This window comes from Aquila chrysaetos, chromosome 2 (assembly GCF_900496995.4).
Source record: "Aquila chrysaetos chrysaetos chromosome 2, bAquChr1.4, whole genome shotgun sequence".
Taxonomy (NCBI): domain Eukaryota; kingdom Metazoa; phylum Chordata; class Aves; order Accipitriformes; family Accipitridae; genus Aquila; species Aquila chrysaetos.
Genome location: NC_044005.1, coordinates 56,253,599 through 56,269,203, shown reverse-complemented (window position 1 = coordinate 56,269,203; position 15,605 = coordinate 56,253,599). Strand labels below are relative to the sequence as shown.

General features: G+C 47.9%; 1 protein-coding gene across 1 annotated transcript in view; it reads left to right on the top strand.

Annotated features, from left to right (window-relative positions):
• Positions 1–855: 855 nt before the first annotated feature.
• SLC35F1 (solute carrier family 35 member F1) overlaps positions 856–15,605 on the top strand; it is a 256,549-nt gene continuing 241,799 nt past the window's right edge. Inside the window, exons 1-2 of the mRNA XM_030002012.1 lie at positions 856–871; positions 949–1,235. Of these exons, the coding sequence (XP_029857872.1) occupies positions 1,033–1,235 (203 nt within the window). The 5' untranslated portion in view covers positions 856–871; positions 949–1,032. The remainder of the gene's footprint in view (positions 872–948; positions 1,236–15,605) is intronic.

Below are 15,605 nucleotides of genomic sequence, written 5' to 3'. Positions count from 1 at the left end.
CTCCCGCCGTCCCTAAGGTGCCTCCCCGGCATTACGCCGAGCACGGGCGGTTGTTCAGGGGCGTTTTTGATTTACACTTTTTTCCGGCTCACAAGGCCGCGAGGACAGACGCGTGCCGGTTCCTGGGCGCTCACGCCGTCCCGGCCAGCGGAGGAGGTGCCGCGTTGCCCATCTGCGGCCAAGAGTCCACCGACTCGCCAAAAAAAACCCCCCCCCCCCCCCAAACAACCCACCCCGAAAAAGGCAACTGAACACCCCAAGAGACAACGGATGAGTATTCACTGGGGTGAAGTTCGGGGCGAAGCAAGCGCTCTGGCCCGGGCTTCCCCCCCCCCCCCCCCCAGCTCCTCGCCCACCCAGCGCGGAGCTCAGCGGGCGGGGAGGCGGGGAACGACGACGACGGCGGGACCCCGCCGTGGACCCCGCCGTGGACCCCGCCGTACCCCCGTCCCTCCGGGGGCGGCCGCCACCCCCGCCCGACTCCCAGCGCCCCGCGGAGGCAGCGGCGGACGCTGCTGCTGCTGCTGCTGCTGCTGCCGCTGCCGCCGCCGGGGGTGGCGGCGCCCCCTGGCGGCCTCGGCCGGCGGCATCGGCGGCGCGCAAGGGCGGGAGCCGCCACGCAGGGCTCTGAGGGGGGCTCCGCCGCCGTGACGGGCCGGGCCGGGCCGGGCCGCGGCGGGGAACAAAGGGGATCGAGGGCGGCGCGGCGGTGGCTTTGCCGCGGGGGGGGGGGGGTGAGGAGAGGGAGGAGGAGGAGGAGGAGGAGTAGGGAGGAGGAGGAGGGAGGAGGGAGGAGGGAGGAGGGAGGGTCGCCCAACTGCTGCCACTTCGTCGGCCGTGAGCGGCACTCGCTGGCGGCGGCGGCGGCAGCCCGCCCCTCGCTGCATGGCAGCCCAGTGAGGGAGGAGCGGGCGAGGGTCTGGCGCTGCCCGGAAGCCGAGGGAGAAAGCCAGCGCCGGCGGCAGCAAGCAGCGCCCGCCGCCTTCCCGCCGGGATGAGCCCCGCTCTCCGCTGAGGCGCAGCCCCGCCGCGATGCTCTCCCCCGAACGCCACCGCCACCACCGCCACCCGCCGCCGCCGCAGCCGCCGCCGCCGCCGCACCACCCGCCGCAGCCCAGCCATGTCGTGGCCACCATCGAGAACCTGCCGGCGGAGGGCGGCAGCGGCGGCGGCAGGAGCGGCATCTCCGCGCCCTCCTCCAGCGTGCGCCAGAGGATCAGGAAAGTGCTGAACAGGTGAGGGCCGGGGGACGGACCGGGGCTCCGGCGGCGCGGACCGGCTCCCCGCCCCGCCGCCGCCGCCGCTCCTCCTGGGGCGCGGAGGTGCCGGGGGCGGCCGTCGGGGGAAGCCCCGGCCCGGGCCCCTCGGCGAGGTGGAGCGGGGAGCGGGGGGGGGGGGGGGGGGGTACGCCGAGGCTCCGGCGGGGCGGCTCGCTCGGCTCGGCTCCCCTCCTCAGCTCGGCTGGGCTGGCAGCGCCGTTCCCCGCCGAAGCCGCTGGCGGGCGGCGGCGCGGAGCCTCCCCCGGCCCATTGTTGCCTCCGAGGCGGCGGCGTGAGGCGCGGCCCCGGCCCCGCTCCCTCCCCTCCGGTGCCGGTGCCGGTCGCACCTGCCCTGCCCGCGGGCACACCCCCGCAGCGGGGCCCCCGCCGGCTTCGGCTTTCGTGGCCCGTCGCGGACAGGCCGTGGGGGGGGGGGGGGTGTGCGGCGGCGGGGAGGAGGGAGCCCACGTCCCCGCTGCCGCAGCCCGGCCGGTGGCGGAGGCGCCGCCGGGGAAGTTGGAGCGCGGGCGGCGGGGACCGGGCGGCCGTCGTCCCCCCCGTCCCGGCGGGGCTCCCCGCAGCAGCGGCCGGGCGGGGGTTGGTGCTAGGGGGGGTGTGCCGGGTTGGCCCCGTGTGGGATTTTTTTTGGCCGATTTCCGACCAGCTTGGCGTGGTGAGGGGGAAGCGTTGCTCTCTGGCTGCGGGAGCGGGATGCCGGCGAGACGCTCGCCGGTCGGTTCGCCTGTGCGTGTGGCTCAGAATTGGCAACGCCGAGATAGGAAAACTGCAGGGTCCCCGGGGTAAATTATTTCGCCGAACGCACAAGAAAACACTGGAACCATCTTACTTAAACCCTTTACGCCTCTCCTCTTGGCCGGTTGTTTCTTCCGCGCTGCGTTTGATTAGGGCTGAGGTTTTTACTACGAAACAGAGTCTATCCAAAGCCTAACTGGTTGCACTTCTCCAGAAGGAGCCTCTAGGCTCCTGTCTGAAAAGCCAGCTGAAGCCATCACTTCTGCCTAATGACTTTTACGTGCTAAATAGAGCAGTTGCAGCGTTGTGAGCGGCAGTGGGATGGTGCGTACCAGTGTCGGCCTCGTCGTCCCCGCTTTAGTTTTGGATACGTGCAATATGCATGAGCTACTAAGGAAAACAGCACTTCTGTCTGGATATACTAGTTTTGAAGATGAAGGTCGCTGACCCTTTCAAGCTTTTAAACATTAGGAAATTATCATTGTTACTTTGTATCCTTGTTACAAATACCTGAAGGTATTTGCTCACAGATCATTGCTACTATATGCAGTTGATTAACTGTTACCATTCTAGGAGGATCCTCAAAAGCATCAGTAAGGGAGGAAGTACTTATCCTTTGTTATTCGAGCACGAGAAGGGTTGAAAAGAAGTCGAAACAAGTAAGAGCTGCTTCAGCTCAAACTCAATTACACATTTTCTTGTACGTGCGCATTTGCAACTCTCAGTATAGTAAAATTCACTCAATTCTTCAACCCAACGGTCTATGTCATTTTAGGGGTCCTGTGCTTTCAAAATCCTGCTCTCCTTCTGCTTGGTCATCCTGAGATGTGTGTCAGTCCTGAAATAAGACACTAGAGAAAAGAAGTTTTCTCAGGGGCAGCAAGAGATGTATGAAGATGTGGTGGGGGGATCACGTACAGAAGCAATAGGTACTCCTGTTCAAGGGTGGTAACAGTGACCTCTGGAGAGCCATCACATTGACCCCAGTCTACTTGGCTAGGAGTTGTTGGATTAATTCATATAGTTCAAGCAGTTACCATGCTTGTGCATATATATATATATATATATATATATATGACTCTCAGCCATAGATAAAGAGGCAAATCAATATTTAATGTTATAAATATATGATTGAAATGAGAATATCTAGAGGTTTTTTTGAAGGGGGAAAAGGATAGAAATTGGCTCTCGTGACCAAAGTTCAAATCTCTGTTCTGATTCGGAAACTTGAATCTAGAAACGAGATCTCCCATTGCCCAGAGGAGGACCCTAATGAGCAGCAGTCCAGTCGCTTTTTCATGAACATATTCTTTTCTCCTCCTCAAACGTGAAACGAGAGTCAAATTTTTCCAAATTTATGTGATTTATGGAGAGGGAGAAGACCTGTTACTGTGGTGTTTAAGGCAGCCTTTGCTTTGTGTAAGAGAATCCTTAGACCATCCCAAAGTGTCTGTATCAAGGGAAATTTTGCTTGAGTTAGTTAGGTTTCCTTCAACTTTACATGGGAACTAATGACTCGGCCGTGTAGCATCATGGCTTTCATGCAACATTTCTGTTGATACAGTGAAATGAATCCTGGTGCAGTGAAATGAATCTTGACACAATGTTTATGTTTTCATCATCTATGGAAACAATAGCATGCAAATGTGTAAGGGGAAGGAAGAAATATGGATGCCATATCCCTAAAGAAGGAGGAGCCCAGAACAAACCAAGCATTGGCTTCTTCAATTAATGTTTTTCTACTGGAAAAGGGTAGCAGTTTCTCCGTGCTGTCTATACTTTGTGTGCACCATTTCCTTGAGACCCATTTGTGAAAGGTTCCTGATTGACTCATTGAGTTGAGCTCATGGGATTCTGTTTTCTGCTAGACGAAGTGGGGGCTCCTCAGGCAGACGAACAAAATAAAAAGGTTGACAACAGCTGGGGTTGCCAGAAACCTGTGTAGCTGGGAGAATCATAGAATGGTTTGGGTTGGAAGGGACCCTTGAAGGTCATCTAGTCCAACCCCCCCTGTGATGAGCAGGGACATCTTCAACTCGATCAGGTTGCTCAGAGCTCTGTCCAACCTGACCTTGAATGTTTCCAGAGATGGGGCATCTACCACCTCTCCGGGCAACCTGTGCCAGTGTTTCACCACCCTCATCGTAAAAAATTTCTTCCTCATATCTAGTCTGAATCCACCCTCTTTTAGTTTAAAACCATTACCCGTTGTCCTGTTGCAACAGGCCCTGCTAAAAAGTCTGTCCCCTGGCAGGGATCAGACTCCAGTATGGTCAGGGAGGAAACAAGACAGCAGGAGAATGGGGGTAGACACTGGCAGAAACTGAGCATAATTTCTCTCTCACCTTATATGTACTATCTTGGTCACCCAGGCACTTGGTGATTCCTGAATTGCCTTCGAAGGCTCCTCTTAAAATTTACAAGCTATGGAAACTTATTTTAACTTCACCTTCCAACCTCTCCTCCTTGTTCACTCAATAGATCCCAAGGTAACAGAGAAACACTGGAACAATACCTCCAGGGTGTTTGAGAGAGAACATACTGAAAGCAGAGCTGGTTGACAGTAAAAATCTATTTCAGTGATCACAGCAAACACTGCACTCTGTGAAAAAGTTGGCCGTAACAGAAAACCAAGTAAAACACAAAACTGAAGGGTCAGAATCATGGAGGACTGGAGACGCTCAATGAAATTGTGGGATTTACTGGAATAGCTGGGATATAAATTCTGAGCTGCCAGTGATGGTGAACGGGACCTGCTGCAACAGGAACAAGCTTCCTCTTATCCTTGAGGTCCAGAGAGGATGCCTGTGAATTGCCACTGCATTAAGGGGAAATGTTGTGGTGATTACCTACTGCAAATACTTTCCTGGACCTGTGACTCACACCCGTGGTCCATGAATCCCAGCTGCAGGGCCCTGCCTGGTACCTTCCTTGTGACATTTGCTGAGCAGGTCTCCCTGGCTGACCTTGCCCTGCTCTATTGCAGGGGAGAGAAAGAATAATGTTGGCTGCTGGCTTGCTTGCTTGCTTGCTTCCCTACAGCCTCTGCAAAGCCAAAATTGGACTCCACCAACTCTGTCTGCTTGTGGAGGACCACTTAATAAGCAGTGACTCACCTGCTCCACATTGCCTCCCACCTATAGCAGGAAGCAAGAAAAAAAGGAGAAAATCATGAGGTTTGGAGTTCTGTGGTTCTCTGTGCCTCCACCCCAGCACCTGCGTATTTCAGATACCTGTTGGTAGGTCTGAACTCGCTCTGTCTGGCTGTATCCCAGCACAGAGGGATGGGTGGCTCATCTCCCTTCCTTGCACTCCCTGGGTGACCCGAAGGGTTGAGAGCAGAGAATCACCTGCCAAACATTGCCTGTGGCCCCTGAAGCCTTTTGAACTAATTTACAGGTCAGTCTCATGTTGGGAAGGCTGGTTATCACCATTTTAGAGGAACTGGACAGAGAAAAACATTGCTGAAACACAGGGGCTGAAACATGCCAAATGATCTCTTTGGGGGATTCTTGCAAATTCTTTATCTGAATGAGAGCCAACAAATGAGGTACCTGCTTATACATGGACATTATCTCTGTAGTCCTAGGCACCAGGACAAGGAGGGAAAATGAAGTTTCTGCAAGGAAAATGCGTTAATATCTTTAGGTACTATGACAAAGTTATTTTACCTAAGTAAATGAGATTATTCCAGGAAACAAAAAATACCATAGCCGCGTCAATAAACTCAGGTCTCCAAAGTCACGTCTAAGACCCTGCTATTGTATTGCTTTCCTTGACGAGTCCTTTTTTAGAAAGCTGGATGGCACATTCTGGGTTTACCCACTTCTCTCTTTTAGTACTTTCTTAAGGAATACTTGCTGTAAAATCTAGCCATGCCTTATCTTGCTGTTTCAAGGATGTCTTCCTGTGCTTTTTCTTGCTCTCTGTTGCTAAATGGCACTTTGTATTTTTCAGAAGTTTCCTAAAAATCATATCAGAATATTAGAGACATATTCAACTTGATATCAGAAAATGGAGTAAGAGTAATTTCAGGCACTCAGTCCCATGCCATCTTTTAAACAGCTTTGTAGTTATGTTCTCTGCACTAGTGAATTGCAAAAGCTTTCTCTGGAGCAGTGTGAGTCTCTCTCTACTTCTTTGCTCACTTATTCACTTTATCAGATAAATTTTAGCCTCGTGCATAAAGCCAGTGTATGGTCTAATTATCATTACCTTTCTTAGGAAAAGGAAGAAAAAATAATGCTGCTAATAAGTATAATTCATTAAGTTAGGCAGTGATTTATTGGACAAAATTATATGAAGAAAAACAATTTGGATTCTCCTTGTCAGAAAGCCTGGTTGTCGGGATACAGTCTGAGTAAAACTTTTGCCTTTTTAGTATGTTACAGGCCCAATTCATCCCTGATAATGAAGTTGAGGAAGAATTTGGCCCACTAGCTGACTAACTTTGAACTTGAACCGTGTGTCAAGGCTACTAACACTTCAGAGATGAGAGCTGTTTAAATGACAGTGCAAGTATCAAAAGCTATAACCCAGTGATTTTTTTTTTCCTAATCAGAAAAAAAATCCTAATCCAATCCACACAGTAAATCAGACAGAGGGAGTTTATGTACTAAAAAGAATCTGAAACTGAATAATAATGAAATTGAGTCAACGTATTTCATTGCCCCAAAGCAATAACATCTTTCAGTTGACTGATCAGAGAAGCAAACAAACCAAATAATTTATGGCATTTTTCCTTAATGAAAAGCAAGTCAAGGATCAAAGATATCATATTTGGAATCCAAAAAAAGAGTGACTGTTCATAACCTTCAGTTGCTTTGCTTTCTTCTTCAAAACAAAAGGATTGGCTTCCTTTGGGATTTTTATTCTTAAAAAGTACAAATAGCTTCTCAAAGTCCACCCAGAATAACAGTGACTGTAGAAGAATGAGTCTGAGCCCAATTCAGATAGCTGTAGCTCTCCTTTTAGGTAAAAATATTTATACCATTCTGAAATAAGTCAAAGAAAGTGAGTTCAGAGCATAGACAAAGCGACTAGGTTGGCTTTCTTGTACCTGTTAGTATTATTCTTTTTGGTCGGGGAAGTGGGAAGGTCATATCTGCCTGTAGGAAAGCATCCTGGCAGAGGATATAGAAATCAACTGATGTAAAATTGTCTGCTGTTTCCTTTTCTCATTAGTTTACTTGTAATCGCCATTTTGAAAGCAAGTGACCTCTGTGTATTAGCTATGTTCCCGATAATATGGGTGCATAAGGGAAATACCTGTAAAACGGGAGAAAAAAAATGCTCTTCCTCTTCCCTCCAAACAACTTATTTCAGTGAAGACACACTTACTGGCATGCCATAGTACACTTAAAATGCTTTGATTTAGGAGTGAAGATGAGCTAAGGTACATAAAGCTTCCATGTTGCTGCTGTAGCAGGTACTGGAAGTCTGTCCAAGTGTGGTTTCAAAGTGTCTGTGAGCGTGGTTTCCTAACAGGTTTCGGAGTCAGTGTTGGAAAGCTTTGTCCCCCTTGCCTGGCTTTTTTTTGCTCCTGAGAATTTGCAGCTTAGGAGATACAAGCCTTGCTGGTCCTATTCTGAAACAGGAATTGTTTGGAGTGATTTGATACGGTAAGTGCCCTGTAATCTAAACCCGACTGCCCACATACTGATCGGGAATAGACTTTCCCTAGGAGAGGCAATTTGGCAAGGCAAAATACGTGGGTGTCTTCTGTCTACCTATGACATTCAGAAGGCCGGTACTTACTGGGTGCCTGTCTGTAAGTGGGAATTTTTGACAGTGGCTGTGCCATGGGCTTTGGGAAGGGGTTACTGCCTCTTGAACTAGGGGGGTTTCAAAGGAGCAGCACTGTAAATGGCTCCATAGAGAAAGCTGGAGGAATGGACAGAGTGGCTCTTATGGGATGGACAGAGCAGCTTTAATGTGCTAATGAGGGGAAGGCCAGATGCCAGTAGCGATCAGAAGGGCTCTTTGTGGCTCTGTCTCTTTGGGGATGGCTAGAGTCTCTGTCCTTATCGGTTGTTTCTGCAGGCAGAGGGAAACACTGGGGCTATTAGTGAGGTGTTCCCTTCCTTTAAGTCAGCAGATAGCCTTACAGATCAGCACTGGAATACTGATTAGGGCTAATAACCAGGAAAGCTTAGGAAAAAGAACTTGCTGAAGAAGCTCGGCTTTAAAAAACTATAAAAATCGCCCCGCAAACCCAACAACAACAGAAGACTCATGCTCAAAGCCTTGTGAGCTGAGCTCAAACTAAGCTGAAATCACTTGTTGCAAGAACAGCTGTATGGGGACTCATAAATTGCTATGACTGTAAAGTGTGTAAGTATTGGTGGTTGTGAAAATCATGTTGTGAACCACCTAATCTACCTGTCTCTGCTTATTTACGTCTGTCATCTGTCTCTCTGGGATTTTTACTGAAAACACACCAGTTTTGAAGCTTGTCTTTCAGCCTTCTCTGACTTGGTTTCTCTTGTGATTTAAGAAACCATTTCTTCAATATGTATTCACTCTCCGTCATTTTTCTCAGAGACACCAAATGATTGAGGTAGCGGGTTTGACTCCCATGCATCACATTCTCCTCGGTACAGCTGGAACTAAAGAGCAAGAGACAGAGGAGGGAGCGTCCCCACAGCCTGGCTGAGCTCGGTGAGAGCACCTGTGTGGCAATACTGTGCCGTATTTCTGCAGGGAGCGTACCTGCTTTTTGGGATGTGCCACAGTATATGGTGCTAGCCAAATAATTTCCTACGTGGGGTGGATGACCCTTGATCTCACCAGAAAAGTCTATCCACAAATGACGCCATGTAGGTGCCACTGTAAAAAAATGGTGACGCTTATTAAGCCAGCCTTCTGTTTGTAGCCGATACAGTCATTTCGGCCCTGAATTTTGATTTCCCCTTGGTGTGGTGGTGAGTTCCTTCCTTAGAGTGCCTTTTCCTGTAGTGATGCGGGAGGCTGTGCTCCACCTTCAGATAGGTCTGACCTGTGGCAGCATGTAGGAACTTAGGAGCCGGATAGCAAATCTTCTCTTTTGCTTTAGCTTTTTTTCCTGTCAGAAAACGTAGATGAGTCAAAATCTTGGCAAGAAGGATCGGATTTTCTCAAGACTGCATGTGCAGCAAGGTTTCTTATGTCCAGACTAGATTCTTTTGGATGGAGAGCGAGTAAGACTTCATGGTAATCTGGTGATGGGAGTACTTACGCAGGAGACTAGGTTTAACTCTGCTTTGCTGCATCCCTGAGGGCTGCTGTGAACTCATGGACTGTGAGGTTCTCTTGGGATGAAGAATTTCAAAAGGTCATGGTTTTGTCCTAATGCAAAATGGGAGAAGTTTTGAAAATTAAAAGTTTGGAACTAGAAGGTGCTTTTTTTGCCCAGCTCATCTCCCAAGGCATTTCAGACTTCAAAGTGTCCATTTATGAAAGCACACTATGCTTGAAACAGATTGCTGCATCTCTAATACAGATAAATGAGGTAATTTAAGTCCAGTAGCAAGACCATAATTATTGCCTCCCGAGCCCTGGTGTTAATTGCAACCTGTAAGCCAGTATTAGCTGATGATGGAATGAAAACAAAATTTGAAACATTTCTAGTGATGGCCATTAGTTTATGTAGCCCTCTCAGGTGTTATTTTGTGAAAGAAACTGTCGTGCATGTGTCCAAAAGCCTGCTTCACTGTCTTTTATTGGGCTGCATTGATTTTAAAATGATGCAGTCTTCTGTGCCACATTTGTTCTCATTAGTTTACTCAACTGGCAAGTGTTTTAATGTGACCTGACTTTTACTGGTTTCCATTTAGTCGAAATGGAAAATGAGTTAAGAGGGGACTAAATGTTTCCCCCCCTTTGGTGAAATGGAGAGGAAGCCACAGGCAGCTTGGGAGGGAGATACCAGAGTCTGTTCCTGCTCCGATACCTCTTCATCAACCTCAGCGAAGGGGAAGAGAGCTCCACAGCTCCACTCCTGGATCTCTCCAGCGTAATAACTAAAATCCTGATCCTTAATGTAGCCTTGGGGCTGCTAGCTCAGACCCTTTCAGTGGAAGGGGGAGTTTGAGAGGGATGGGCTGAATGAGGGTGGTCAAGTAGTGGAAGAAGCAAAGTAGAAGTGGGGGGACTTCTCTCTGCCTTTTTTTGAAGAGAGGAGGTAGATGTCTAACTCTTCAAGAGGAGGCCTGAAGTGAGTCACTGACAGGTAGGGGCCTAATGCTTCAAGGGGGGTAAAGGCATAAGCTGTACCCTACCCTATGCTTTCTGGTTTTCACCAAGATTTGGATCTTTGTCTACCCAGGTGCCTCAGGCTATCCCAGGGTGCAATATTCTTCTTCTGCATGGATCTTTGCCTTTTTTCCCCCTATGGTGATGAGACAAATGCTGGAAAATACTTAATAAAATGAAATGAATTACCTTGTGATTATTCTAAGCCCAGCTATTTTATGGAGTTTATATAGCTCTGTGTTTTCAGTGGCTTATGCAGCCTGATTTGGGCCATTTACCTCCTGAAATAACTTCTTACTAGAATGTGAGCGCTGTAATGAAACTGAGCAAGTGTTTCTTTCTTGTTGCTCCTTTCCTTTTCTCTCTCTGCTGCTGCTACAGACATTAAATGCTTTTAGTTATGTTTTTTTAACTCCCTGCTGCCAATATATTGAGGTCTGTAGGGACTGTCCTGGGTAGACTGAAAGTGAGGAAGGACAGCAAATAGCAAGTAGGTTGCGAAGAGTCGAGCAGGGAGCTGGAAAATATTTTAATGGGTGTGGGATTTGATACTTGAAGGAAATACAACTTTAATATTGTAAATATAATTGTCATCAGGCTGATACGAGGATTAAGTACTGTCAGGCAGAAAAAGTTTCCCAGCTTCATCTAACATGGTGGGGAAAAAGCCAGCACCCAAATGTATGTAATGATCAGACTGAAGTGCCTCCTTTTCCTGTGTGACCTACCTGATATGCACAGGTAACTTCCAGTCATATTTTGGATACCTGACCCCCACTGTTGGGTGCCTGGTGTGCTGAGGGGGATGCTTTGTAGAAAACTGACTGTTTTTCTAGAATTTAGAGATCACCATTTGCAGAAGTGTGGTTCGGCTCATGCCAGAGTGGACGACACCTGTGCATAGCCCTGGAGACCTTGCTCTGTTGCATCGTCTTCAGGTTCTTCTACCAAAGCTGCTTTGCTTTGATTTAGTGCTCACCAGCATTTTTTTGACAGTCTACTTCAGTGGTTTTTTGGGTCCAGTTTGTGGTGGGGGTGGGGGAATCACGTCTTTGAAGAGATTCAGTAGAGTCTAGGACATTTGGAGGACTTAACCTAGAAGCACAGGAGCAAGGTGGTGTGATGGTTGTCATACATGTATAAAGGCACTGCTTACTGGCATTGAAAAGGAAAACTCCAGGTTTTCTCTCATTTAAAGAAAAAGGTGACATCTTATCAGAACAACCGTTTAGTAGCAGAAACGCACTCAAGGAGTGAGGTGGAGTGGTCAGGGTGAGATGCAGTGCCATGCAGTGGTTGGAGGGTTGCCAGAAGTGGAAGAGTTACGTTCCATCTATATTAACCAAGTGAAATCTCTGGGATTCAGACTTTCTCCTGCCCTAAAGAGGTTACTTGAGTTTAAGACACCAAATAATTCCCTAATAATTCACTTGAAAAAAGGACTCTGTGTGTGTGTGTATGTGTAAGTATGCGAGATCTTTTAGGATGAACTACAAGTTAACTCAAATTTAACATCCCGTTATAAATAAATAAATTCTAGCACATTCTAACTCGTAGAAGAATTTCTGTTAAATGTGATGTCTGAAATTGTTCATACATATCGATTTGGTAGGTATTACCGTGTTAATGGAACTTATTATTATTCAGCTAGATTAATTTATTAGATTTATTCCTACATTTTTACAACCTATAGATGTATTGAGAAATGAGCCCATAGAATCAATACCAATTTCTTTTCTCATTTATGAATGGTCTTACTAACATCCAAAACACTGTTGCACTTGAGAGTATTAGCTGCATGCACTCTGACAATTTTAACTTTGTGTTTCTTCTTTGTCCTTTAGTGATTATTTTTTTCCATGTATGTGGGGTCTGTTTGAGCAAAATGCCATGCATGAAGCATCAAATGAGTCAAGACCATACTCTAGTCATTGAGACTAGTCAGCAACTTGAGTGTTTGCAAGATTAGGGCTCTGAGACCAGACCTAATCTTTGAGACAGGTTTTGGCTGCCGTTCTGCATGGCAGGCCCAAACTGGGAGAGGGAACAAAGGTACAAATGTAACTTACAACTAAGCGGCCTGCCAAATGTTGTCCTTTGAGCAGCGGCCATGTGTGCTTTTATCTTTCAGAAGCAGTGGTGTTTGACTGAGGAGCCGTAGCAAAGACCAGCCGAAATGGGTAACTGATGTGGGGCTTGTTCGCCTTCTTCCAGAGCATGAGCATCAGACAGGACCTGCTGAAGGCTCGCAGTGGGAAGCGAGGGAGGCGGTGGCCAGAGCAAGTATGGGGGGAGAAAGCTATTTGGTCACCTCTGCCCACGCTGCCAGTTCAAGACTGATAGACAGCACTGATGGTAGGGAGAGATCGGTCTTCAGGCAGTCCTAACACCGGTATTTCTGTTCCCATCACAGCACCAGCGGTGCTTGGAGATACTATCCTTCCTTCCTTTGGATGGACCAGAAATGTTCTGTAACTCAGGAAGAGAACTGCAGAGATCGGTTGACCTCAGCCCAGCCTTTAAATCCAATCCAAAGCAGCTCACCAAACGTTTCTGTGGAGAAATCTCCAGCAGCTGCAAGTGCACAGAGATAATGTTTCATCCAGTAGTCTGTAAGGTGAAGCTCCTTAAAACTAACTCTTCTCCAGCCAGCTTTTCTTTGTTTTTTTCCAGTAAAAGTTGCTGTATCCACTCACTATACCGCTCATCTCACTACTTTTTGGTCTGTACTTAACTGTTGCTACTGTAGCTGCTGCTTGTGCACCACTGCAGTTGCTGGGTATTAAAAGCTCAAGCCTGATAAACAAAAAACAGTGTGCACAAAAAGACCAGTCAGGTGATAAAGGGAAACTGAGGGGAAAAAAACCACCCACAAAACCATCATATATAAGTATGATGCAGAAGTAGGCATCAGAGTTAGAAAGATGGGGAGATGCCCTGTGAATACTGCCTGCCCGATTCAGTCGTGGGGTTTGGGATGAAAGCCAGAGCGTGATGATTTGTGCCATCTTGACTGTGCTCAACTAAAAGTTACAGGAGAGCTGGTGGACAAAAAGCATCTCGACAAACCCTTGCAATGAAGGGCAGGGAGGGGTAGACTTTAGCCTATTTTGTTTTCAGGAGAAGCTTGTATTGCAGCAGCAGATGAGGGGAAGGATTGGGAAGAAGTTACATAAGGTAGCTCCTGATTTACAGTCCAGGATTGGACACCAATTGGTTTTCTGGCCTTGGGCAAATCTCTCAACCTCCCTGGGTCTGGTTCAGCACCTGTAAAATGGGGATAATTAAACTTAACTACCTGGAAGAGTTGTTGATTAGTTAATGCTTGTAAAATGCTATACAGTGCTATAAAATACAGCGTAGTACTCAGAAGCATCTGGTCTGCAGTTACTGTAGTGCTTCTCTGAAACTTTATGGGCAAACGTTTGCCAAGAAACAAAATGACTAATGTGCACAATACATGTAGGCTTTGGGAGACAAGGGCGTGGCATCTTTTCAAAGGTGTCTAACTTCCCGCAGGTACCTACAGTCTGAATACAAGGGGAGGTTTCCCGAGAGCACCTGCAGTGGTATGGCACCGAAACTGGTGTCAGATGAGGCTGGGACTGGAGACGGGGGCTCTGGCAGGTGGCAGAAGAGCTCCTTGCTCCACTCCCAGCTACTCCTTATTCTTGTCCCCGTCCCCAGCCTCTTCCCCCTTTTGTTGTGCTGGTGGAGCTGTTTGCACGGTGGCATGGAGAACCAGGTTGGTGGCTTCATTCAGATGGGGAAAAAAAATGGAAAAAAGTTTCTGTTGTTGTTGGTTTGTATTTCCAGATGGATCTTCTCTCCAGCGTAGTTTATCATGTGGCTACAAATACATGGACTAGCACGGTGAAGAGGCTGGTACAGGGGTGGGAACAAGTGTCTGGAGAGAAAGCAGAGCTGGGGCTGTGGAAGCTCTCCTGACACCGGAGATGATGCCGCAAACGGTGTTACCCAAACACAGAAGGTGTTGCCATCACAGGGGTTTGAAGGTGTGTTAATGAGCTAACCTTCTTTCCTGCCTCCTAAGGCATGTTACGCTGATTTCATTGGAGATGTGCGTATGGCAGCATAAGAGAGATCGTTTGGTGAAGAGCTGATCCTGGCTGAAGCTCACCACACTGTGTGTGAAATTCTGCTGACAAGGGGGAAGGAGCTAAAGATGTGCTAGAGATGAGCCTGTAATAATTTCTGAGATTTGCATCTTGGCACTATTATTTGGGATACTTACGACATGAATATATGGCACTATGTGAACAATGCACATGTACACACACGTATTGATTTGGTTTAATAGGAGACTGTAAGACCAAAAAAAAGCTGCTGGTGGTAGGAAACCATTTCCTTATCAGCCACTCCTGAATTAATACCTAGAAGTTGTTAGGAGAGGGTAGTGAGTTACCAGATGCAAAGATTCACCCTCTCAGCCATTTTACAGAACCAGGCAAGATAAAAGTGAGCTAAGGCTGAGGAATGAGTTTGTTCTTAAGTCACAGTTTCACGAACTGCCAAAAGGAGGTCTCACTTCTGTCTCTTCCTTGCTCCTGGCCAAATTGCTCCTTCTGCTTTTGCTAAGCCAGATCTGGTTCCTGTCACATCTCACAGTCATCTCACTAAAATAGCAGAGAATTAACCTGGCTGGAAAAGGTGGTTGTTGTTGCTGGGTCTTTAGCTAGCTTTTGATTAGACTAATGCCTGGACTGATGAAGGGAAGGAGCCTGTGAGCAGGGAACAGGGAGGAGCAGGGGTAGAGGAGGTGGGGAAAATAGGGATTGGGGGTAAAAGAAACTGGAAAGAAGGAAGGGAACATATTTCTTTCTATGGTCACAAGCTTTTTATTTGGCTTACCTGTATTGTAATACTGTGCCTGAGCTAACTGCTTATTGCCAGGGTTCTTTAGCTTCCTGGTATCCTGCCTTCTCCCTTGTTACAAATCCTAGTGCTGATGTTCCTGAGAAGAGCAGTGATGACCCCAGGTGAGACCTGGTGGGTGTGGACAGTTGATAAACAGTCAGCTGTAGCCAATTCCTCACTTAAATAGGGGGGAAGTGATGTGATTGTACCTAGCGAGGAAAAGGAGGGCAGCTTGGTGTCTGGTAGCATGAGTCTGGATGGAGCTGGTGGAAAAAAAAAAAAAAAAGACATGCTGTTAGGCCTGTAAGTATGTGCTGTGCTGTTGGAGGTGATGGTGGAGGTGTGATATGGCCCTAAATGGACAACAGTCCTGCTTGTTACACCTTCTATTTATTTGTTTTTTTAGGTAGGGCTGAGTTAAGTGAGGATGGGTGTTTGTGCAAAACCTTAGTATAAGCATGCTGTGCATTTCCCTGTTGCTAG